We start from the raw sequence: 26,964 nt of genomic DNA on the forward strand, positions 1-26,964 counted from the left end.
TTGATTATAGCCCATTTAGTTAAAATAGTCGATATAAAATGTTTATAGTTATAGTTATGTGATGGTTGTCCTGATTTAGACTGTTTTTTTTGGGGGGTTGCGCGATGTTGCACCCGGGTCCAGATTAGGGCAGAACCGGCCCTGGCTACATTTCAGCTGTAGTTTGTTATGTATGTATGTACTTGCATAGATGTGTACTTCCAATATGGCGCCTAACAAAATCTCGCGGCGCGATGACGTCATGCGGTAGCCCTCTATAGGGCCTGACTAGCCTTTGGTAACACACTAAGGCAGCTGGGCCATAGAAGGTTCACGCTGCATGCTGCACGTTCACGTGAAGAATCGGACCCTGGGCCATTAAACTTCATGCTTGGATGTTCACGTGTTGCGCCTGTTCTACTTTGACCGAGTAACCAACAATATGGACTCTAAGGATGACGACGATTGCCTCATTCTGCTTTTACTGAGACAGAGGAAGAGAAAAAGGAACAGAATTTGGAGCCGAGAACACTTCCTTCTGAGAGAAACCCGTGGTGAATTTCACCGAACATTCTATAATCTGCTTGACAATCCCGATGAAGAACTATTTTTCAATTATACCATTCAATTATATTTTTTCTGAAGTTTTCCCCTGAAAGCATAGAGTTATCTCCCTAGACCCGTTCTGATTGGCTGGCGCGGCGGTGACCGCATGCATTGACTGGAATTTCCATCTTCACGCCTAGAAAAAAGTGTGCATGTTCATTTCTCGCTTCACGCGTGAAGTGTGCAGCGTGCAACGTGAACGCCGTTCTATGGCCCAGAGCAAGTCATGCTACGTTTGTCCACTTTTCTTTACACGCGTGTAGTGTGCAGCGTGAACCTTCTATGGCCCAGCTAATTCTCTTTCATTTTTGGCACTTTTTCTGTTTGTGTAGATGGGAAGACATACTGAGAATCCAAATCGCCAACATTTGAAATAATAATTGTTTTGAATTATTTCTTGTCTTATTTAATGAAGGTTGTAATAGAATTAGCCTACATTTGGCTTAAGCTGGATGAGACAGAGACATAATTTTATAGCCATTTGTTAAACAGCTGACAGGGAACGTAATTAACCGTTCCGGGAACGAAATTTTTTTTTGTTCTAACCGGTTCGGGAACGTCTATTTAATGGTGGAACCCAAAACCGGAAACGTTAAAATTCCGTTTCTGTTCAGAACGAACCAATAGGAAAAAAATTCCGGTTCAAAGCCCTGACTGTGGTCCATTATTGAATTATCCACTATTGAATTCATAATTGTCTACGTTGTTTGTTTTTCAACAGAAGTCACAGTCCTCATTAATACTGTTTAAATAAATAAAAGTTTTTACAATTGGCTTTTTGGAAGAAAGGACTGCCCTTCTTTTAATGAGTCTTTTTGTTTCAACATTCTCTAAGTGAAATTATAAGTGAAGTGATTTTGACTGCATGTTTGTCTGATCAAAATTTAGCTAACATTTCTTGTATGTTGTCAGATCCTAATCTGCTGATGCCAATTGGACTCCTGGCCACCACACTGGCTCTTCTTTTCATCATGGGACTTCTCCTGTACAGAGTGTTTAAAGTGGAACTTGCTCTGCTCTTCCGTACCCTGTTTCCTTTCTTTTATACAAGCACAGGTACATGAACACCAGGAAACCAGTGTTTCCTCTCAGCCCATTTTAACACTTGTGTGAAGAACATGAAAAATTACAGAATAACTTCCTTTCCAAAACTCAAACACCAGGCAACTGTTTCCTACCTCAGAAGGCACCCAAGCGAGTGCTTAACTTTAAAAAAGGATACCTCAGATGGGAATATATATATATATATATATATATATATATATATATATATATATATATATATATATATGAGAATGACAAGCTCCTCAGTAAAAAAAAAAATTATATATATATATATATATATATATATATATATATATATATATATATATATATATATAATTTTTTTTTTTACTGAGGAGCTTGTCATTCTCATTTAAATACAACAATTCATGTGTAACTAAGGCAGTGTGCATAAACTTACTGTGGCGAATAAACCTTTTGGGGCGAATCCAAGAAACATTGCCCAAGTGCTTAGCAGGTACCCAAACAAATGCTGGGATAATTCATAAGTCGAAACATAGGCAAGAATTACAAACGCTGAAGTAACAAAGAAACTAGAAAACAGGACTTGGACTTAAAAACAGAAAAAGTATGGTTTTGAAACAATGCCAACAAACAGCAGGGCATACTTAGATACATTAATCAAGAACTAACACAAAACAGGTAGACACAGTCAGGTGACAAACTAAAAACAGGGTGGGGGCTAACACAGAAACAAAAACATAACCACATGGAGCTTGTGTCCATGTCAGTCAGGATTCAAAATTGGTGATAAATTATTGACCTTAAATCTCTGATGGCATGTGAAAAAATTTGGTCAGCTAATATTTCTTCAAAAAATTTCAGAATTCTTTGTTAATATGTATAAATGTAATAAAAGTGTGTGCTTAAGGACTAAATATTGCATCACATAGAGGAGTTGACATGAAACAAACATAGTGTGTAAGGTATGTCTGTGGAGTTTCTTTTTTTTTGGTCTTAAGTCTTTTTATTGTATTTTCACATGGAACAAAACAAACACATGCAAACCCATATCCCACCTACCCACATCGCACCATTGTTATAAATAAAAATAACATAACATAAAATGAAACAAAAGCTGCACAGCAGATAAATCGACACATTTACATTATACAGATAATAGAAAATAGCTAGACAAGTAAGTGAAGACAAAAAGACAGGAAAAAAGAAAGAAAGAAGACAACAATAAGACTCACATCATTACAATATCATTAAAGTCCATCTTTTTTAACTAATATAAGAACAGGTTGCCAGATACAGCAGAATTTTTGATTATTACCCTGTAGAGAATACCGAATTTCTTCAAGTGTTAGATAGTGCATAACATCATTAAGCCAATGTTTGAATGTAGGTGGAGACTTGTCTTTCCATTTCATTAGAATAATACGTCTGGCTAGCAAATGCTATCACTGTTTTACCCCTGTTGCCTACACATAGTTCTTGTGGTATTACTCAAAAAATGGCAGTAACCAGTGATTGCTCAACATGGGTAGCTTTAGAGAGAAAAGCAAAACTAACCCCCAAAACTCAGACAACTTAGGGCAGCTCCAAAACATATGCAACAGAATACCTGGCTCTATATTGCATCGGTGTAATTATAGCCACCTTTGTTTTTGACCAGTGTACAGTGGTGCTTGAAAGTTTGTGAACCTTTTAGAATTTTCTATATTTCTGCATAAATATGATCTAAAACATCATCAGGTTTTCACACAAGTCCTAAAAGTAGATAAAGAGAACCCAGTTAAAAAATTGAGACAAAAATAGTATACTTGGTCATTTATTTATTGAGGAAAATGATCCAATATTACAAATGTGTGAGTGGTAAAAGTATGTGAACCTCTAGGATTAGCAGTTAATTTGAAGGTGAAATTAGACTCAGGTGTTTTCAATCAATGGGATGACAATCAGGTGTGAGTGGACACCCTGTTTTATTTAAAGAACAGGGATCTATCAAAGTCTGATCTTCACAACACATGTTTGTGGAAGAGTGCATCATGACATGAATAAAGGAGATTTCTGAGGACCTCAAAAAAAGTGTTGTTGATGCTCATCAGGCTGGAAAAGGTTACAAAACCATCCCTAAAGGGTTTGGACTCCACCAATCCACAGTCAGACAGATTGTGTACAAATGGAGGAAATTCAAGACCATTGTTACCCTCCCCAGGACTGGTTGACCAACAAAGATCACTCCAAGAGCAAGGCGTGTAATAGTCGGCAAGGTCACAAAGGACCCCAGGGTAACTTTTAAGCAACTGAAGGCCTCTCTCACATTGGCTAATGTTAATGGTCATGAGTCCACCATCAGGAGAACATTGAACAACAATGGTGTGCATGGCAGGGTTGCAAGGAGAAAGCCACTGCTCTTCAAAAAGAACATTGCTGCTCATCTGCAGTTTGCTAAAGATCACGTGGACAAGCCAGAAGGCTATTGGAAAAATGTTTTATGAACGGATGAGACCAAAATAGAACTTTTTGGTTTAAATGAGAAGCGTTATGTTTGGAGAAAGGAAACACTGCATTCCAGCACAAGAACCTTATCTCATCTGTGAAACATGGTGGTGGTAGTATCATGGTTTGGGCCTGTTTTGCTGCATCTGGGCCAGGACAGCTTGCCATCATTGATGGAACAATGAATTCTAAATTATGTCAGCAAATTTTAAAGGAAAATGACAGGGCATCGATCCCTGAACTGAATCTCAAGAGAAGGTGGGTCATGCAGCAAGACAATGACCCTAAGCATACAAGTCGTTCTACCAAAGAATGGTTAAAGAAGAATAAAGTTAATGTTTTGTAATGGCCAAGTCAAAGTCCTGACCTTAACCAATCGAAATGCTGTGGAAGGACCTGAAGCGAGCAGTTCATGTGAGGAAACCCACCAACATCCCAGAGTTGAAGCTGTTCTGTATAGAGGAATGGGCTAAAATTCCTCAAAGCTGGTGTGCAAGACTGATCAACAGTTACCAGAAACATTTAATTGCAGTTATTGCTGCACAAGGGGGTCACACCAGATACTGAAAGCAAAGGTTCACATACTTTTGCTGCTCACAGATATGTAATATTGGATAATTTCCCTCAATAAATAAATGACGAAGTATAATATTTTTGTCTCATTTTTAGCTGGGTTCTCTTTATCTACTCTTATTATAGTACTTGTGTGAAAGTCTGATGATGTTTTAGGTCATATTTATGCAGACATATAGAAAATTCTAAAGGGTTCACAAACTTTCAAGCACCACTGTAAGTGATGAACACTGGGTCTTTCGTAGACAGATTGAAGATGAATGAATGTTATTGAGAGTGGCCTGCCATAGTACAGCTAATATTTCAGCATCCAATTCTCCCTCCCACTTGTGTTTTAATACTGTTTCAGATTATTCACACTGAGTAGAGAGTACACTGTACCCACAGCCTCCCTGAGATAAAGGGGGAGTTTTAGTAATTTATCTAGGAGGGAGTCTGGCGGTAGTGATGGAAAAGACAGAGAGTGGTTCGAAATAAAACTGCGAAGTTGTAAATATCTAAAAAAAAAATGCGAGTGAGGAATCTCAAAGTGTGTTTTCAAGTGTTCAAAAGTCACAAAGGCGCTACCCACATATAGATCTTTGACTGACTGTCTTTAGTCCCTTTTCAGTCCAAATTCTAAAAGCATCATCCGTCATGGAGGGTACAAACATGTTATTTCTCACTAAAGGAGCATTTCTGGACATCTCAACTAGAGAAAAGACTCATCTAAACTGTATCTATATCTTGAAGAATTGCCTCACAACTGGATTAATGCAGTATGTTGATATAGATTCTGAAAGAGGTATTTTAGAACAGGCTAGTGCATGCAAAGATGCTTGTTTGCAAGATGCTGTCTCAAGCTGTAGCCACTTGGGACAATCTTCATCCCTAGGAGTATGAATCCAATACATTATATTTTTATGTTAGCAGACCAGTAATAATATTGAAAATTGGGTAGGGAAAGCCCACCATGTAGTCAGTGTCGTTGCAGAATTTCTTTACATATATGTGGATTTTTCCCATTCCAAATAAAACTAGACAAAAGTTTATCTACATTGATGAAAAAAGACTTTGTTAAGAAGATGGGGATACATCGAAAAAGAAACAAGAACCAATGTGTAACATTCATTCTCCCCCCTAGCGACAGAGGAAGAAGATTCCAATGATCTAAATCTTTCTTTAAGCAATTTAAAAGTGGAGGGAAATTAGCTTCATAAAGATCTTTAAACCTAAGGGTTATCCAAAAACCTAAATATTTAAATTTATGCGTGCGTATTTTAACCGGTAGGGGCTGGATTGTAGTCAACTGACAAGTGGGATCAAGAGGCATGAGCTTACTTTTCTGCATGTTAATTTTATATCCTGATATCTTGCCAAAAAAGTTTAACAGATCAAGCATCTTTGGTAGACTTGTCTTGGGGTCAGTCATATACAGTGGTTAAATTGGCTTTTGTAAGGAGGGGGAGCCCTTCTTCACTCACAGTGGTCAATATCTCTCAAAACATTTTTATTTATCGCACCATCAGTTTAATACATATTTTATCAACTTATGGCCTACTTATTTATATCTCACATCAATGCACATATTGGTAACTTATTAAGCCTATGTTTCATCATCAAGCTACACTGTAATTTGTAAAACTTATTCACAATATACACCACCAATTCACATATTAGCAATAGTTATTTACATCTCATCAATCTACACTATTATTTGCATTACTCAAATACTGAATAAATTAAACATGAGCTACAGTATTATAAAGAATTATGCTACACTAAGACATTGGCAGTTAACATATCTGATGTGATGCTTAACTAGCCAAGCATCTAAAATCAGACCAGCTTACAAAAGCCTCCATCTACACTGCTATGTACGTACACCTTTCACCATGTGTCCTGGAGTGGGCTACCTCTCTACTTGTCCATGGGAATAGCCAACAGACATTCCAACCTGGCTGCAGAAACTCATTTCACATCTGCAAAAATAGCCACTACATGGGACTGATGCTCACACACACACTCTCTCTCTCTCCCTCGCTCCCCCCGTCTCACCGTCACTCACTCGCGCTGCCTCTGCCACTTGTTCTGACGGCTCCTCCCACTCACAAGTGAAATTTGCGAGTGGGAGACGGGGGGAGCGAGGGAGAGAGAGAGAGAGAGAGTGATCAGTCCCGTGTAGTATTTTTGCAGACATACAGTGGTGCTTGAAAGTTTGTGAACCCTTTAGAATTTTCTATATTTCAACATAAATATGACCTAAAACATCATCAGATTTTCACACAAGTCCTAAAAGTAGAGAAAGAGAACCCAGTTAAACAAATGAGACAAAAATATTATACTTGGTCATTTATTTATTGAGGAAAATGATCCAATATTGCATATCTGTGAGTGGCAAAAGTATGTGAACCTTTGCTTTCAGTATCTGGTGTGACCCCCTTGTGCAGCAATAACTGCAACTAAACGTTTGCGGTAACTGTTGATCAGTCCTGCACACCGGCTTGGAGGAATTTTAGCCCGTTCCTCCGTACAGAACAGCTTCAACTCTGGGATGTTGGTGGGTTTCCTCACATGAACTGCTCGCTTCAGGTCCTTCCACAGCATTTCAATTGGATTAAGGTCAGGACTTTGACTTGGCCATTCCAAAACATTAACTTTATTCTTCTTTAACCATTCTTTGGTAGAACGACTTGTGTGCTTAGGGTCGTTGTCTTGCTGCATGACCCACCTTCTCTTGAGATTCAGTTCATGGACAGATGTCCTGACATTTTCCTTTAGAATTTGCTGGTATAATTCAGAATTCATTGTTCCATCAATGATGGCAAGCCATCCTGGCCCAGATGCAGCAAAACAGGCCCAAACCATGATACTACCACCACCATGTTTCACAGATGGGATAAGGTTCTTGTGCTAGAATGCAGTGTTTTCCTTTCTCCAAACATAACATTTCTCATTTAAACCAAAAAGTTCTAATTTGGTCTCATCCATCCACAAAACACTTTCCAATAACCTTCTGGCTTGTCCACATGATCTTTAGCAAACTGAAGATGAGCAGCAATGTTCTTTTTGGAGAGCAGTGGCTTTCTCCTTGCAACCCTGCCATGCACACCATTTGTTGTTCAGTGTTCTCCTGATGGTGGACTCATGAACATTAACATTAGCCAATGTGAGAGAGGCCTTCAGTTGCTTAGAAGTTATACTGGGATCCTTTGTGACCTTGCCGACTATTACACGCCTTGCTCTTGGAGTGATCTTTGTTGGTCGACCACTCCTGGGGAGGGTAACAATGGTCTTGATTTTCCTCCATTTGTACACAATCTGTCTGACTGTGGATTGGTGGAGTCCAAACTCTTTAGAGATGCTTTTGTAACCTTTTCCAGCCTGATGAGCATCAACAATGCTTTTCTGAGGTCCTCAGAAATCTCCTTTGTTCGTGCCATGACACACTTCCACAAACATGTGTTGTGAAGATCAGATTTTGATAGATCCCTGTTCTTTAAATAAAACAGGGTGCCCACTCACGCCTGATTGTCATCCCATTGATTGACAACACCGGACTCTAATTTCACCTTCAAATTACCTGCTAATCCTAGAGGTTCACATACTTTTGCCACTCACAGATATGTAATATTGGATCATTTTCCTCACTAAATAAATGACCAAGTATAATATTTTTGTCTCATTTGTTTAAATGCGTTCGCTTTACCTACTTTTAGGACTTGTGTGAAAATCTGATGATGTTTTAGGTCATATTTATGCAGAAATATAGAAAATTCTAAAGGGTTCACAAACTTTCAAGCGCCACTGTATACCTTAACAGACAACCTCTATGCAGTTCTTGGCACAATTCCCAGAAAACTGAATACACAGCCACACCAAGACTCAGGCTACATCCACACGACAACGGAAACGAGATTTTATTAAAAAAAATATTGCGTCCACATGGGCAACGGATCAGTAAAATATCAGGTACATATGGCAACGCAATGCTTGCTGAAAACGATGCAATACACATGCCACACCTCTAGGGGCGCTGTAAGACGGTCCCATCGGAGACACCAGAACAATAGAAGAAGTAAACGCATGCGCATAAACCCCTTCTTCTACCCGGTGTGAAGCACTGTCAGGAACAAACACACAACAAGAAGATGGCTGCGACTACGCGAGGAAATCGTGCCTTCTGTGTGTACAAATTAGTTTTATTAGTGTGCATAGTTTTATATAACTTAATTTTCTTATTGTGTGTGAACATTTTGAAAAGCATTTTTATATAACTTATATAACTTTTTATATTGTGCGTGAACATTTTGAAAAGCAGTCTTATCCAATAAAAAAAAGAAATTCAAGAAATGGTTCAGTTACTTGTTTATTTAAAAGAAAAGCTGTATACAAAAGTGAATGCAATGCAGTGGTTCATACAAAACAGCGAGAGTGCTGCTTGTTCTAGTCATGTGGTTGTGACATCATCGTAAACAAATCCGTTCTACTCATCCAGATGACTTCACAACGGCGCCGTTGCCAGATTTTTCCACTCTGGAACCCGTTCTCAAAAAATATCGTTGTGGGGCACCCAAAACGCCGGTGCCGTGTGGACGGCAGGCCGAAACGATAAACAATTTTATCAGATTCACCTGAATCCGTTGCCGTATGGACAGGGCCTCAGCTGACTTCAATGACTCACGTAATGGCAGAGAGAGCCAATGACCCACAGATCACCCTAATGACCCTCTAGACTGCTAACACCATTCACACCTGGCCTCCAGTGACCCTAAAGGCCAATTTATGATGACAACGCAGTCCTCGCAGATGGCGTCGCAGATGGCGTCTGCATAGCCCCCCCCTTCGCAGACGCTCTGCGCGCACCTCCCAAAAATTGTGACCACCGCAGAAGCCTCGCAGACAGCGTCACAGACAAGAGGGCTCTGATTGGTCCACTCTACATCCGCTGTACACACACTTCCGCTTCCCTACTTTCCCGGTTTGGTTTGTTTTCACTACCGCCATTTTTAAAAACACGAGCGAAGATGGAGCAGCACGAAGAGCGGTTGATCGAGGAAGTGAGGAAGTACGTACATCTATACGACTCCAGTTCTAGTCATTATAAGTAACCGGAGGATAAACACTCCACTAACCACACCCACCAACTACTCCTAGCGATTTCGCGACTTCGCGCCCCCTTGCTTTGTAGCGGTGAATAACATTGCGCACGCCTATTACTCCCCGCTCAACGATAAATTACAACTGTCTGCGAAAAGCTATCTGCGAAAGCCTTGTCGCAAGAGCATGCAGAGGCCCTAACACCTCCAGGATGACCGAGAGGATCAACGACCCATGTGACCTCAACAACTCTCCTTAGGGTTGCTTTTGGTCCACTAGAGGATAAACACTTTGAACTCCCCACTAGTAAGACAAAACTGAAGAACCCTTTCAGATGAGAGGTGAAATGTCTTCAAGAATTTCAAGCAAGTCCAGTTGCCTTCTTTAGCACCTACAACTGTATACAAGGATAAACGTAAAATATAGTGCACTAATTAGGGTCTTTTTCCATGTTATAAATCTTGTCTGAAAGTCTAATGTAGAATCTTCAGCACACGCATCAAATCCCACAATGCATTGCATTAGGTTAGTGTACAAACAGTGTAGAGTAGGACTTACAGTGGTGCTTGAAAGTTTGTGAACCCTTTAGAATTTTCTATATTTCTGCATAAATATGACCTAAAACATCATCAGATTTTCACACAAGTCCTAAAAGTAGATAAAGAGAACCCAGTGAAACAAATGAGACAAAACTAATATACTTGGTCATTTATTTATTGAGGAAAATGATTCAATATTACATATCTGTGAGTGGCAAAAGTATGTGAACCTTTGCTTTCAGTATCTGATATGACCCCCTTGTGCAGCAATAACTGCAACTAAACGTTTCCGGTAACTGTTGATCAGTCCTGCACACCAGCTTGGAGGAATTTTAGCCCATTCCTCCATACAGAACAGCTTCAACTCTGGGATGTTGGTGGGTTTCCTCACATGAACTGCTCGCTTCAGGTCCTTCCACAACATTTCGATTGGATTAAGGTCAGGACTTTGACTTGGCCATTCCAAAACATTCACTTTATTCTTCTTTAACCATTCTTTGGTAGAACAACTTGTGTGCTTAAGGTCGTTGTCTTGCTGCATGACCCACCTTCTCTTGAGATTCAGTTCATGGACAGATGTCCTTACATTTTCCTTTAGAATTTGCTGGTATAATTCAGAATTCATTGTTCCATCAATGATGGCAAGCCATCCTGGCCCAGATGCAGCAAAACAGGCCCAAACCATGATACTACCACCACCATGTTTCACAGATGGGATAAGGTTTTTATGCTGGAATGCAGTGCTTTCCTTTCTCCAAACATAACACTTCTCATTTAAACCAAAAATTCTATTTTGGACTCATCCGTCCACAAAACATTTTTCCAATAGCCTTCTGGCTTGTCCACGTGATCTTTAGCAAACTACAGATGAGCAGCAATGTTCTTTTTGGAGAGCAGTGGCTTTCTCCTTGCAACCCTGCCATGCACATCATTGTTGTTCAGTGTTCTCCTGATGGTGGACTCATGAACATTAACATTAGCCAATGTGAGAGAGGCCTTCAGTTGCTTAGAAGTTACCCTGGGGTCCTTTGTGACCTCGCCGACTATTCCACACCTTGCTCTTGGAGCGATCTTTGTTGGTCGACCACTCCTGGGGAGGGTAACAATGGTTTTGAATTTCCTCCATTTGTACACAATCTGTCTGACTGTTGATTGGTGGAGTCCAAACTCTTTAGAGATCGTTTTGTAACCTTTTCCAGCCTGATGAGCATCAACAACGCTTTTTCTGAGGTCCTCAGAAATCCTCTTTGTTCATGCCATGATACACTTCCACAAACATGTGTTGTGAAGATCAGACTTTGATAGATCCCTGTTCTTTAAATAAAACAGGGTGCCCACTCACACCTGATTGTCATCCCATTGATTGAAAACACCTGGCTCTAATTTCACCTTCAAATTAACTGCTAATCCTAGAGGTTCACATACTTTTACCACTCACAGATATGTAATATTGGATAATTTTCCTCAATAAATAAATGACCAAGTATAATATTTTTGTCTCATTCGTTTAACTGGGTTCTCTTTATCTACATTTATGACTTGGGTGAAAATCTGATGATGTTTTTGGTCATATTTATGCAGAAATATAGAAAATTCTAAAGGGTTCACAAACTTTCAAGCACCACTGTAAATGTTTCACAGCTAGATATCCAATTTTCCTCTACACTAAAATTACAGACCCCTCAGTTTTATTTTATGGACATAATCCAGTTCATTATTTAGATGTGAACAGTTCCACTCATTACAGTGGGCACTTTAACAAAATATAAAACTTTCTGACCTCCTGTGAGAGTTCATGGATCCCTCTTTGAGAACCATGGCCTGAGTACACAGTGTATTCTATGCACTTTGTAGGGAATAGAATTCCACAAGAATAGAGTTCTCAAACTAAAAACATTTGTCCATTTCAAACAATTTTTTCATTAATGATTATCAACTGAGCAGAACTTTACATATGGTTCAAATAAACACTGATTTTAAAACCTCACTGTAAGTGATTACAACCTTTACAGGCTCTTATGAGTGAGTTAAAAAAAGTTATTTTCCTCCCAGTTCCAGATTTGCTGTTTGGTTGTTGAAGGTGCTGTTATTTTTGTCTGCAGATGGTGATGGGAAACTGTATGATGCCTATGTTGTGTATCCCCGAGTTCAAGGGGACACATTGAGTGAAGCGGTTGAGGCTTTTGCTGTGAAGACACTGCCACAGGTTCTGGAGGGATGCTATGGGTACCGGCTCTTCATCCTGGGTCGGGACAGTCTACCTGGACAAGGTAAAATGGTCTACAGCAAACTCATGTATGAGATAGAGATGAACATTTCAGACAAAATTACTATCCCATTTTTTGAAGGCATAATTCAAATAATATTTAAATATTAAACCCGCTCTCCAAATACAGACACAAAATGACATGAAATACTAAACTTGGTTTTGCAGCACCATATCATTTACACCTTTACTGTGAGACTGAAATTGAATTTTTAAGACTCTTGTGTTTGAAATGTTTTCAGAATATGACCCTATTATGAGATGAAACAGCTGATCATTGCCAAAATCTCAATACAGTATTTTCTTCTGGTTCACTAATAAAATCAAATTGATTTTAACTTTTCCCAACCGTTTTGTAGCTATGGTAGATATGGTGGAGGAGACGATGAATGTCTGTCGTCGAATGTTGCTGCTATACACCAGCTTGTCTCTGAGCAGGGCAGAGGGTTCATCATGGTTCGAGCAGCAGGCAGGCCTCCGTCGCGCCTTACTAGATGACTCGCTGTCGGTTTTGCTGCTGGAGATGGAGCAGCTCAGCGATCCTTCCATCCTCCCTGAGTCACTGCGTCTCCTGCGGGATAAGCAGGGGGCTCTGCAGGCCTGGAAGAAGCGGAAGAGGTGGACGTGCACAAGGATGGAGGAAGGTGGAGAGGATGAGATATCACTCCCTTCGTTTACTTTGTCTGCTCGTTTCTGGAGGAAAGTGCGCTACCACATGCCAGTGAGAGGCAAAGTCAAGCATCACTTGAAGAGAAAATTGCTCCTGAACTTGTGAATTGGGATTTGACTCAGGAATTGTTGTTGCTAAGTTCCACCAAGAAACAGGGCTCAGGTCTGAGTCGTTAAAGTGTGCATTCGAAGGATGGAGTGCTCACAGAACCTCAATGCTCTCTGACTGCTCTGACTGAAGGAACAGTGAGGCCACTCACAAATAACATTCGCCTGGTGAAAAAAAGCCTTGTATGGGAAAGGATGCAAGATCACAGAGAATCTTTGGCTTTAACTCTGGGATCATCTGTGAACTTTAACCTCACCTTCTGGTGAACCTTGGAAGCACAACCTAAATTTAACAAGTGGCTAGACAGAGGTTTCTTATTGAAATCAATCTAGCAGGCAAGGAATAAATAAAACAAACACACCAAAATGTCCAAACTGTTAATTTATGAGTAGCACAATCACAATCAGCCAACTCGTATTTTTATGTCACTTGGCGCTCACATTTGCAAAAATCCTAATTAGCTAGCTAGCTGATGTTAGCAGATGTTTTGCTCCACTCTGGTGAGGAAAATAGGACTGGTGTAATTCCTTGAGGGTTATGCTGACAAAAAGTTCTGTGAGCAGTATTTATTGGATGAACTCTGGGTATGATCATGCTGATTTGTGCCACTGGTTTTTCCCACTGTAGCATCTCATGAATTATAAGTGATCTTTGTAGAGTCATCAGAAGTAAATGTAAATCACTGTGTATATTATTGTGTAAATAATCTCAGGGAGGTGCGAAAAATGCATGCACGTACACACACACACACACACACACACACGCACACAGTACATAGAATTAAATAAGTGGACAGAAATCCCCCACAGTAGTCCATGTCTGTAGCTGTGATGTTTTGTAAAGTTTGGTACATGCTGTTTGTTGCATTCTTTTGTGAAAATGTTACTTAGAGAACTGATCTAGTTTCATCAAAGGGCACAGGCGATTTTATACTTTCCAAACAGGGGATGAAGTAGCTACAAATAATTTCCATATAAATTGTATCACTGGTACTTTTCATGCATTTATATTCAGACACCACCAGCACATTATACTAAAGACAACCTAATTAAGAGGTCAGTCAGTCTACATATTACCGCGTGTCGAGATTGTAAGATTATAAATTGTAGATTGTAAAAATGTAAAGCAAAAACTTTCTTAATGTCAGCTCAGTAAGATTGAAAATGTCTGCTTTTGCTTTTAAATGATAAAGCAGTAGGAAAGATACATCAAATGTTCAACAACAAAAAAAGGAAAATTAAAACTTTTTCTAAAGCAGAATTCAGTTTATCACAGAACAACTTGTACTATAATGGTGTACTCTTTGACTCAGAGAATATGAATGTGTCCTGCAAATAAAGTTTTCATGTCACACTTTGGTCAGCCCTGCGATAACCTGGCGACTTGTCCAGGGTGTACCCTGCCTTTCGCCCATAGTCAGCTGAGATAGGCTCCAGCTTGCCTGTGACCCTGTAGAACAGGATAAGCGGCTACAGATAATGGATGGATGGATGGATGTCACACTTTGGTAAATATACTTTGGCTGATGTATTTGTTGATTTTGCAGTACTACTGTATATTAAAACATATGCTGCATTTATATTGGTCTTACCATGTGATACCAATATGACTGTATTTCAATAAATCATCCCCATCCCAGTGTGGTGTGGCAATATAGCTTACAGCAGGTTATGGTTGCTGAACTGTGAGATATCCAGGTGGTGCCCTGAAAACAATGTGATTTATAGATAATTGGAGTAGTTTTGAGGGCAAGGCTGGGCTGTTAGGGCGGGACAGTATCCATCCGACTCGGATGCTGCTCTCATTTCTTGCAGCATCAGTCATCTTCTCAGAACAGGCCTATTTAATCTGTGACAATCCAGAGCCAAGGCTAGGGACCAGACGAACAGACTAAACTGACTGTCTGCTAGTTACACAGAGTCGTCACTCAGGTTCCATTATATTGAGACTGTGTGTGTTCCCCAAGCTATACAAAAATGTGGAAATGCTCAGAGAGTTTGTTTGAGTAACCTAATTAACATAAAGTTAGATCACACTGAATGTATAGCTAATACCTTTTGATCTAAAACTAGGACTGTTTAATATTACAGTAGATCTCCATCCATCTTAAGTGAAATTATTACCAATCAGGAGTTTAATTTGCAGTCTTTAACAGAAATGTGGATCAAAACAAATGAGTGTGTAGCATTAAACGAAGCTAATCTTCTAGGATATGATTATATACACCAGCCTCGTCTAACTGGCAGAGGAGGTGGTGTCGTGGTTATTTATGATGATTATCTAGGTGTAACACAAAAACCTGGAGATAAATTCAAATTTAAAAAAATCAAGTTCTTCATACTAAAGTATGTAGCCCAAAAATAAATCTACCCAGTTGATTACGCTAAGTATTATTGACAGACCCCCGGGGCTATATTCTGAATTCCTTGTGAATTCGCAGATTTCATCTTGAACCTGGTGGCTTTTCTAGATCAGTGTTTCTCAACCACTGGGCTACAATGTTTTTTTTTTTAAAGTTGAAGCTAATTTTTAGTTAGGTATGGAGGACTTTCATCTGATGTCATCACAACTGCGGATTTGTTTACGTGGCCATGTTGCCTGGCGAGCTTTCTGTTGGAAGACTGGCACATGTACGTGAGTGATTGTAAGCCAAGTTCAGTGCACCTACAGATAAACTTGTAGACGTTACATCTAAAAGAACAATGCCAGAGACCTGTAGCACTTTTGGATGTAATAACAAACGTGGAAATAAGCCTGGTTTAAATTTATCACTTCTCAGTGAACCCAGAAAAATGAGAAAAATGGCGAGCTGCAGTTAAACAGGAAGAAAAACATCCCTGTGTGTGTGTGTGTGGAGAACATTTTATATCAGGTTAGTGTGAAAGCTCTGTGCAGCATTAAAATGTATATCTGGATGTGGGCTTTGGACACAATATATTTTATTAGACCTTATGCTTGGCTTGACTAGCAGCATGTTTGTTATTTACTGAAAACGTAGACTCGGCTAAACACCATAAAATATGCTAGATCTCTGATCTAGCTTATTTATTACTATTAGAAATCCATGTTTGAGCTTATTTTTGTCATAATAAGGTATTTTTTGTAATCAGGAATTTCCGATAGCATTCCGGCACGAAACCTGCCTCGGAGTATCAGTAAGCATCTGTACTTTTGTCTGCCTTTAGCATCTCTGGTGTATTTAGAAGTCCAAATACTAAATAGTTCAGGATGTTGTAGTATCTCAAATCTGGTAACTAGTTTGCCGTACACTTTTCAAGTGGAATAAAAACATTTGTGGGTAAATTAAAGAGAACAAGCCTTTATTTTTGTCACGTGTACACAAGCACAGTGAAATTCTTCCTCTGCATTTAACCCACACGAGTGCACGTGCACGCACGCACGCACACACACGAGAGAGAGAGAGAGAGTACAGAATAAATAAATACATTTGTGAGTAAATTATATGGATCTATGATGCCTGCAAAAAGAAAAAAAAGCACAACTTTATTCATTACACACTTGTGAAATTTCCTCTCTGCATTTAACCCATCTGAAGCGGTGAACACACACAGCAGCAGCCGCCTGCTGCTGGAAGAGAAGAGCAGGGAGGCTTGAGAATCAAGCAGCTATGGTTTTTTTTACTCCACACAGAAAGGCCCTCGCCGGCCACTGGGTTCAAACCCTAAACCTTCTTGCTGTGAGGCAACCATGCTAACCACTACACCACCGTGCTGCCTGCTGGAAGAGAAGAGCAGGGAGGCTTGAGAATCAAGCAGCTATGTTTTTTTTTACACCTGATACCAAAACAAGTGTCCAAGCAATCATCGCAAATACATGTAAAAAGCCCAGAAATGCCCCCTTACCCAGGAATAAACGATACAAGATTTATCTTGTAGTGTCTCGATCAGCAGATCTTTAACTCAGTCACATACAGTTAGGTCCATATATATTTGGACACTGACACAAATTTTCTTTTATTTTTACCTGTTTACTGAAACATATTCAAGTTATAGTTATATAATGGACATGGACATAAAGTCCAGACTTTCAGCTTTCATTTGAGGGTAGCCACATTAAAATTGGATGAAGGGTTTAGGAGTTTCAGCTCCTTCACATGTGCCACCTTGTTTTTAAAGGGACCAAAAGTAATTGGACAATTGACTCAAAGGCTATTTCATGGGCAGGTGTGGGCAATTCCTTCGTTACGTCATTCTCAATTAAGCAGATAAAAGGCCTGGAGTTGATTTGAGGTGTGGTGCTTGCATTTGGAAGATTTTGCTGTGAAGAAAACATGCGGTCAAAGGAGCTCTCCATGCAGGTGAAACAAGCCATCCTTAAACTGCGAAAACAGAAAAAACCCATCCAAGAAATTGCTACAATATTAGGAGTGGCAAAATCTACAGTTTGGTACATCCTGAGAAAGAAAGAAAGCACTGGTGAACTCATCAATGCAAAAAGACCTGGATGCCCACAGAAGACAACAGTGGTGGATGATCGCAGAATAATTTCCATGCTGAAGAGAAACCCCTTCACAACAGCCAACCAAGTGAACAACACTCTCCAGGAAGTAGGCGTATCAATATCCAAACCTACCATAAAGAGAAGACTGTATGAAAGTAAATACAGAGGGTTCACTGCACGGTGCAAGCCACTCATAAGCCTCAAGAATAAAAAGGCTAGATTGGATTTTGCTAAAAACATCTAAAAAAGCCAGCACAGTTCTGGAAGAACATTCTTTGGACAGATGAAACCAAGATCAACCTCTACCAGAATGATGGAAAGAAAAAAGTATGGCAAAGGCGTAGTACAGCTCATGATCCAAAGCATACCACATCATCTGTAAAACACGGTGGAGGCAGTGTGATGGCTTGGGCATGCATGGCTGCCAGTGGCACTGGGTCACTAGTGTTTATTGATGATGTGACACAGGACAGAAGCAGCCGGATGAATTCTGAGGTATTCAGAGACTGTGTGCTCAAATCCAGCCAAATGCAGCCCTACTGATTGGTTGGCGTTTCATAATACAGATGGACAATGACCCAAAACATAAAGCCAAAGCAACCCAAGAGTTTATTAAAGCAAAGAAGTGGAATATTCTTGAATGGCCAAGTCAGTCACCTGATCTCAACCCAATTGAGCATGCATTTCACTTGTTAAAGACTAAACTTCAGACAGAAAGGCCCACAGACAAACAGCAACTGAAAACTGCTGCAGTAAAGGCCTGGCAGAGCATTAAAAAGGAGGAAACACAGCGTTTGGTGATGTCCATGAGTTCAAGACTTCAGGCAGTCATTACCAACAAAGGGTTTTCAACCAAGTATTAGAAATGAACATTTTATTTACAATTATTTAATTTGTCCAATTACTTTTGAGCCCCTGAAATTAAGGGATTGTGTTTAAAAATGCTTTAGTTCCTCACATTTTTATGCAATCGTTTTGTTCAACCCACTGAATTAAAGCTGAAAGTCTGAACTTCAACTGCATCTGAATTGTTTTGTTCAAATTTCATTGTGGTAATGTACAGAACCAAAATTAGAAAAATGTTGTCTCTGTCCAAATATTTATGGACCTAACTGTATAAAAAGTTGTATGCCTCCATGCTCTTCCAGTGGATCTGTTTGTCCATGTAGAACGATGTCTGCAGCACCAGGTAGTTTGAGATGTCAGGGAACTCAACAGATGGATGATTTTCTAATTCATTGGAAAAATCCTTCTTTGTTAGCATGTAAGGTTCTATCCCATTGAGTGGTTTCTTTATCCGCTTCTTTTGAGTGTACTTCTTGGTTTTAATAACTTGCTTGTTTGCTGTACACAAACATGCCAATAAGTTCTTATGTTAATCAACCAGACTCCACTTTTGGATCATTAATCCCTTTTGACTGAGAATGCCCTGCATGCATGGTTTTATGCTGGCTTCTGGAACATCCAGACAGTTTTAAATACCTACAATTAAAAACAGTTTGTTTTTATTGCATTTATTTAATTCCTGGGTTCCCATCTGTAACCACAGTCATTACATGCCCCAATACACAATCCTCCTCAGTCTTCTTTTCCTACAAGTTATGACATGGAAAAATCTCCAAAGCTGGGGATTCTCATGTTAGAAGTCATTTATTTCGTAAACTGCTAGCTCCATGGCCAGTCTACCAACCTTATTTTGATCATGAATCAATAACTATTACTGGGCTCAACATGTTATTCAATTCAAGTCAATAACTGTTGTGGCCATTTTTTATACCAAACATTTCCTTGGCCACGCCTAGGCAGAGTGTGGGGTTGTTTAGACGCGCATTCCAAAGTAAGCACACATGGAGAGTGAAATAAAATGAGATGTTGTTCCATTTATTTTCCACAGTCCGGTTGACTTTCAATGAATCCAACAAACAAGGTAAAAAAAGGTATAAACTAAGAGAGTACGCTATGCGGTCGAAAACTGTGTCCTACTCACACTCTGTCTGTGAGGCACCTGTGAGTGTACCAATTAAATCTGTGATTCATGCCACCAATTGCGCGTCGGAGGGAGGGGTTTCACAGTACCGCCCACATCACATGTGCATTGGGTCAGACAGAGGGTGTTTAGGTCCAGGTAAGTATACATAACATAAGAGGTAAGTATATAAACATAACAGGTAAGTATTTATAATAACTAACTAAAAATCTTTTTCTTTTACAGGTTGCCAGCAACTCAAAGCAAAGGTCTATCAATCTCAAATATGGCTCCAACAATAACATTGATCCATCTCATCTCATTATCTCTAGCCGCTTTATCCTTCTACAGGGTCGCAGGCAAGCTGGAGCCTATCCCAGCTGACTACGGGCGAAAGGCGGGGTACACCCTAGACAAGTCGCCAGGTCATCACAGGGCTGACACATAGACACAGACAACCATTCACACTCACGGTCAATTTAGAGTCACCAGTTAACCTAACCTGCATGTCTTTGGACTGTGGGGGAAACCGGAGCACCCGGAGGAAACCCACGCAGACACAGGGAGATCATGCAAACTCCGCACAGAAAGGCCCTCGCCGGCCACAGGGTTCGAACCCAGGACCTTCTTGTTGTGAGGCGACAGCGCTAACCACTACACCACCGTGCCGCCAACATTGATCCAAACATTCGATTTTTTTCAACTAAGCAGAAAATTTCCAGTCTATTCTGCCAGTGCTGCCATTTTGTAAATCACATGATTCATTGGTTGAAAGGTGAGTGACATTGAATTCATCTGTAAGAAACCACGCACCAATGTTTTAAAAGTGAACTGTCAAAATGAGTAACAAAAACAGGACTAAAGGCTCACAACACACCATGTCATGGTATGGAAGGGTTGGAAATTAAACAAGCAATACACAAAGTCTAAATTTATGATACACTATGTGGCTTCAAATCATTATTCTCAAGTTTATTTAGGTGCGCTGATTTGGGGATACTGATAGGTAAAACAGCACAGCGTGTAAGGTTTGTGAACACCTTTCGACCTTTGGCCAATCAGCGCACAGGAATGCAATCACGTGATTTTCAATCATGGCGGCGCCGGAGGAGTACACCAGCTTTTCAGCTCAATTCAGAAAATTGGCAGCAGAGGACACTAATATTGATTTGAAGTTGCTGAAATGTTAATTCGGGAAACCTTTATTGTTTTGTGATCAAATGGAGACCAATAGATTGTATGTGGAGTGGACCATACATGAATTACAGCTTTGCGGATTTCTTTTCTTTTGTAGGAAAAGAAGACCGAGGATGATTGTATACTGGGGCATGTAGGGACCGTGTCTGTAACAGGGAGTGATGTTGCATTCAGTTAATACACTTTACAATAGATTATTAGATTCTAAAAGAATAGATGAGCCAAAATATTTGGGGATCTTTTTTAATGGGCCCCAACTTGTTACAAGTATGAATAAGTGGGCATTAAAATAGAAAAGGTTGAGAACCCCTGCTATAGACAAAGCATTAATTGTTGGAGACTTCAGTATTCACTTTGATAACTTGGAAGACTCTCTGAAAACAGCATTCATGTCCATTCTAGATTCAGCAGGGGTTAATTAGATGTCATAGGACCTACTATAGGTGGTCGTACTCTCAATCTAATTTCAGATTAAAAATAGAAAATATAGTCACACTTCCACAGTCTGAAGCTACCTCAGATCATTATTTCATCTAATTTGAAATATCTCATCTCATTAGTTCTAGCCGCTTTATCCTTCTACAGGGTCGCAGGCAAGCTGGAGCCTATCCCAGCTGACTACGAGCGAAAGGCGGGGTATACCCTGGCCAAGTCACCAGGTCATCACAGGACTGACACATAGACACAGAAAACCATTCACACCTACGGTCAATTTAGAGTCACCAGTTAACCTAACCTGCATGTCTTGGACTGTGGGGGAAACCGGAGGAAACCCACGCGGACACGGGGAGAGCATGCAAACTCCGCACAGAAAGGCCCTCGTCGGCCACGGGACTTGAACCCGGACCTTCTTACTGTGAGGCAACAGCGCTAACCACTACACCACCGTGCCCATGGGCGCCGCCGGGGGGGGGGGGGGAGGTTAGAACAATTCTAGGGGCCCAGCACTGCCATGGGGCCCTTTACGGGGCTGATAATATGCTTTTAATTATTTTAATAAGACTTTTGAAACAACAACAATGCCATGGGCGTCGCCACCATTGAATGTGAAGGGGACATGTCCCCCTCACATTTCATAATTCTTCGTTTGGACCCCCCCCCCCCCCACACACACACACATTTAACATAAAATATTAGTTCACCCAGCGTCGTTTCTATTGCTTCGTGAAAGAATCCATTCCACTTGATCGATAAGAGAATACACAGAGCACTGAAAATCCACTCCGGGTTTTCCGGGCGGTCCCTACAACAGCTCACCGCGCGCGAGTGAAGTGAATCTCAGCGCGAGCACAGAAATGTTGGTGCAGCTGCTGGAAAGTGGAGGAGGTGACGTCAGCCCCATTGCAACCTCACAATGTCTAGCTTTTGCTAAAACCTTATTCTTTTGTTATATGCCCTCAAAATTAACCCTAGGACACGTTAAATTAATATTCAACTAAACAGTGAAATAAGCCTAGTCTAATGGGGTATTCTTGGTTGATGATGAATTGTTTGCAGTATTTGCTCCTCCCCAGACACAATGGACATAAGGACATTCTTTACAAAGAAGCGGAAAGTCAGTCAAAATTTCCCCACAGGACAGGGTTTTTTTTGTCCCATTGGAAATGTTAGTGCAGTTAGCTGGCTAGTCAATGTTAGGAGATGTATCAGCTAGCTTAACGTTAGCTATCATTTAATTCAAACCCAGTAGGCCTGCCTTACTGTAATGCCAAGAATGAGGTCAAGTCTGCTCTGATATTTATTGATTCCTTGTTTTGTCTGGTCTTTGGCAGTTTTCTGGAAAGTAAGATGGGAAATCAGTGTATGGGGAAGGAATAGTAGAAAGGAAAGTGATGGAGAGAGATGGATGTTATTCCAGGTGGATTGTGAAGAAAAGGGGGATAAAAGTTATGAAGTGGTAGAAATTGTGGTGGCACCAATATAAGGAGTTATATCTATAAATCTATTTGTTATACTAATCTGTAAATGCTACTGTAGTACCACCATTGCATGTAGGTTGACAAAACTGCATACGTTCAACCTGTGTGAAGTTGGCACCCCATATGGTGAAAATTTGAATAAAAACCTTTTCATTCGTTTGTGCACGATTGTGCAGGCAAAATGAGCGTTTGTGCACAAACCGTCTTTAAGATATTTCACTTTTAAGAGGTTGGTGACCTTAGGTCACTCAGCACCCCATTAACATCCAAATGACTCGAAAATGGTCTGAATCGTTTGTGCATCGTTTGTGCACGTTTGTGCAGGCAAAATTAACGTTTGTGCACAAACCATTTGATGTTATTTAACTTTTAATTTTTTGAAAGTAGGACACGCAGCACCCCATTAACATCCAAATGACTCGAAAATGGTCTGAATCGTTTGTGCATCGTTTGTGCACGTTTGTGCAGGCAAAATGAGCGTTTGTGCACAAACCGTCTTTAAGATATTTCACTTTTAAGAGGTTGTGACCTTAGGTCACTCAGCACCCCATTAACATCCAAATGACTCGAAAATGGTCTGAATCGTTTGTGCATCGTTTGTGCACATTTGTGCAGGCAAAATTAACGTTTGTGCACAAACCGTTTTGATGTTATTTAACTTTTAATTTTTTGAAAGTAGGTCACACAGCACCCCATTAACATCCAAATGACTCGAAAATGGTCTGAATCGTTTGTGCACGTTTGTGCAGGCAAAACTAATGTTTGTGCACAAACCGTTTTTATGTAGTTTAACTTTTAATTTTTTGAAATTAGGTCACGCAGCACCCCATTAACATCCAAATGACTCGAAAATGGTCTGAATCGTTTGTGCATCGTTTGTGCACGTTTGTGCAGGCAAAATTAACGTTTGTGCACAAACTGTTTTGATGTTATTTAACTTTTAATTTTTTGAAAGTGGGTCACGCAGCATTGGCAGGGGTCAAGGGGCGTTGCAAGGTTCAGGGGGCGTTTATTAAAAAAAGGTTGAGAACCACTGGTTTAGAGGTTGGCAGTTGTTTGGGTTTAGCAGGTCACCTTGTTCTTGTCATAGAATGTTCAGTGAATTGCTTTATTCATGTATGTATGGATATATTTGTGTCATTTTATTGTGCACAATATGTTGTGCTTTGTGATTATATGGCGTTGTAGTGCCATTTGTTGTTCAGGACACTTGATAGAAATGATCTAAGCTGGAAAACAAGCTGTCAAGGAAAACACCACTTTGTCTGAACTAATAAATAAGGCCAAATGTCTGGCAACTGTGTTGTTTATTCATGGTGTGAACACATGGCACATGAACGTACAATAAAAATGGCTGAAATGATCAGACTGTATCAAGTCTGGTATAAACAAGACAGACTATAACATGTAAAACGTTTAGTCTGGCAGTGCAACGTTCAGAAAGCTGCAGGCTGTGGGTGGGCCATTCAAACTGCCTCTGAATGCCATGACCGAAAAATGCAACAGTGACTTCAGTTCCCACCCCAACAGTGGCTAACTAACCAACCCAACAATTCAAACGGGGGGCCTGGTGTTGTGAGTGGAGGATGCATTTGCTGTCCTTTTGTGATGGACCTTCAATGCTTGCGGTACTAAATAAACAAGCCAGGCAAAAATATTTTCCTCAATAAAAAATATTTTCAATCTTTGGTAAAGATGACGACATGCGGAAGGATAGTAGACTTTTCTCTGGCCATTGTGACCCCTTTGGCCAGGTCATCATATTCCTCCCAGTTACGAGAGGAACGGCGACAGAGGGCCACATAATGTCCAAGACCTTTTTTTCTTGTCCCTGGCTGAAAAGCAACAATGCCCCTGAGTGTGAACTGATCCTGTTGCAGCATGATGTTTACTGGGAATTGATTTAGCATAATGTGCTGCGTTGTTCCCAACTCCACAAACATTAGTTTTGCCTGCACAAACGTGCACAAACGATGCACAAACGATTCAGACCATTTTCGAGTCATTTGGATGTTAATGGGGTGCTGCGTGACCTACTTTCAAAAAATTAAAAGTTAAATAACATCAAAACGGTTTGTGCACAAACGTTAATTTTGCCTGCACAAATGTGCACAAACGATGCACAAACGATTCAGACCATTTTCGAGTCATTTGGATGTTAATGGGGTGCTGAGTGACCTAAGGTCACCAACCTCTTAAAAGTGAAATATCTTAAAGACGGTTTGTGCACAAACGCTCATTTTGCCTGCACAAACGTGCACAAACGATGCACAAACGATTCAGACCATTTTCGAGTCATTTGGATGTTAATGGGGTGCTGAGTGACCTAAGGTCACCAACCTCTTAAAAGTGAAATATCTTAAAGACGGTTTGTGCACAAACGCTCATTTTGCCTGCACAAACGTGCACAAACGATGCACAAACGATTCAGACCATTTTCGAGTCATTTGGATGTTAATGGGGTGCTGAGTGACCTAAGGTCACCAACCTCTTAAAAGTGAAATATCTTAAAGACGGTTTGTGCACAAACGCCCATTTTGCCTGCACAATCGTGCACAAACGATGCACAAACGAATGAAAAGGTTTTTATTCAAATTTTCAACATATGGGGTGCCAACTTCACACAAACATTTGACCATTGTGTGAAGTTATCTTTTATGTGTCATTGCTTGACCCAGTGTAATTTTGTGTTATGAAGACTGCATGATGCCATGCCATTTTTGTTATGAGTATCGCTAAATCAGAAAAAAGTAAAATGCACCCACTAAAGTCACTGTTGGTGGTGAACAAAATTGCACCTGTTCATTGTGTGAAGTTATTTTTTATGTGTCACCGTTGCTTGACACAGTGTGATTTTGTGTTATGAAGTTTGCATGATGCCATGTCATGCCTGTTCATTGTGTGAGATTATGAATATTCTTATTTTTAAACATACAGTTGAGTGTCACTATTGCTTGGCCAGGTGGCATGTTGTGTTACATCTAAAACTAAATAGAAAACACAAAATAAAAAGTAAAATGCACCCATAAAGTCATTGTTGGTGATAAATTGTGTCACATTCATCTCATTATCTTAGGCGTAGCGGTGGGTTTAAAAACAGGCTGATGAATATGTGGACTAGTTGAATGAGGACTTATTGTTGAGTCTCTAAAATAGTCATTGAATTAAGTGACTTTTGTAGGTAAAATTAGGTGTTTAACAACCTGTTAAAAATACACCAGAATGCAGGAAATGGCATCTAATTAATTAAAAATTTTCTGGCGGAGGACCCCCCGCCAGTGTGTCCCCCCCACATTAAAAATGCTTCTGACGCCCCTGAACAATGCAATATTCCATCTGGTAAAATGAGCTAATTGAACAAGGTTGTCTGTTTCTTGAGTTCTTCAACATATTGTCATTTAACCCTCCCCCTTTTGCGAAATGGTACGGTCCAGTTCTGGTAGAAGTGCGATGCGTTAAATCTGTGTGCTGATCAGTGCAACGCTACTTGCTGCTGTGTCGCGGTGCAGCAGCAGCCAGCCAGCAGTAGAGTGCGTACAGTCTATGATTGCTAAATATGAAGAGTGGCTGTCAAAAATGTAAAGAAAGGCAGCTGAAAGCTGAGAGGGACCGGAGAGGCAGGCAACTGGTCACTCAGTTTTTCCCAAAGAAAGGTAGCTATCGCTCACATGTGTGTTCAAAATATTAGCGAATGGTAAATGAACAGTATGAACGTGGTTGGATTAGCCTATCAAGAGAACACTTTTACAGTTTGTACAGTGACATTTTTTCCATTTTAATAACTGAACTGACTTGTGTGATAAACAAGATGAAATATTATGTTATGCTGGTGCTAATAACTAGTGCTAATAACCAGTTTCATAACTAATGGGGTGCCCTAAATATGCACAGATTCAGCCTCAGGGGGACCTCCGCCCTACCAAACCACTGAACCCCCCCTTTGGAGAAGGAGGTAAGCAGCAATACAACCCATAAATGCTTTAGGATTGAAGTTTTTAATGAGCGAGCGCCATATACAGTTTGCTAGATTAAAGTGTTGCTAATAACGGTCCATGGAGGGGCAACCAATAGTCTAATTCTGCTTACGC

At 40.2% G+C, this 26,964-nt stretch overlaps 1 protein-coding gene across 5 annotated transcripts in view; it reads left to right on the forward strand.

Annotated features, from left to right (window-relative positions):
- LOC132891490 (interleukin-1 receptor type 1-like) overlaps nt 1-14,971 on the forward strand; it is a 51,721-nt gene extending 36,750 nt beyond the window's left edge. For 4 of the 5 annotated variants that reach the window (XM_060929114.1, XM_060929112.1, XM_060929113.1 and 1 more), the window contains 3 exons: nt 1,498-1,641; nt 12,392-12,559; nt 12,915-14,971. In XM_060929114.1, coding sequence (XP_060785097.1) covers nt 1,498-1,641; nt 12,392-12,559; nt 12,915-13,330 — 728 coding nt within the window. In that variant the 3' untranslated portion in view covers nt 13,331-14,971. The remainder of the gene's footprint in view (nt 1-1,497; nt 1,642-12,391; nt 12,560-12,914) is intronic. The other variant, XM_060929116.1, reaches the window with a different exon arrangement.
- The last annotated feature ends 11,993 nt before the right edge of the window (nt 14,972-26,964 follow it).

The sequence above is a fragment of the Neoarius graeffei genome, chromosome 9, assembly GCF_027579695.1.
Source record: "Neoarius graeffei isolate fNeoGra1 chromosome 9, fNeoGra1.pri, whole genome shotgun sequence".
NCBI classification, from domain to species: Eukaryota; Metazoa; Chordata; class Actinopteri; order Siluriformes; family Ariidae; genus Neoarius; species Neoarius graeffei.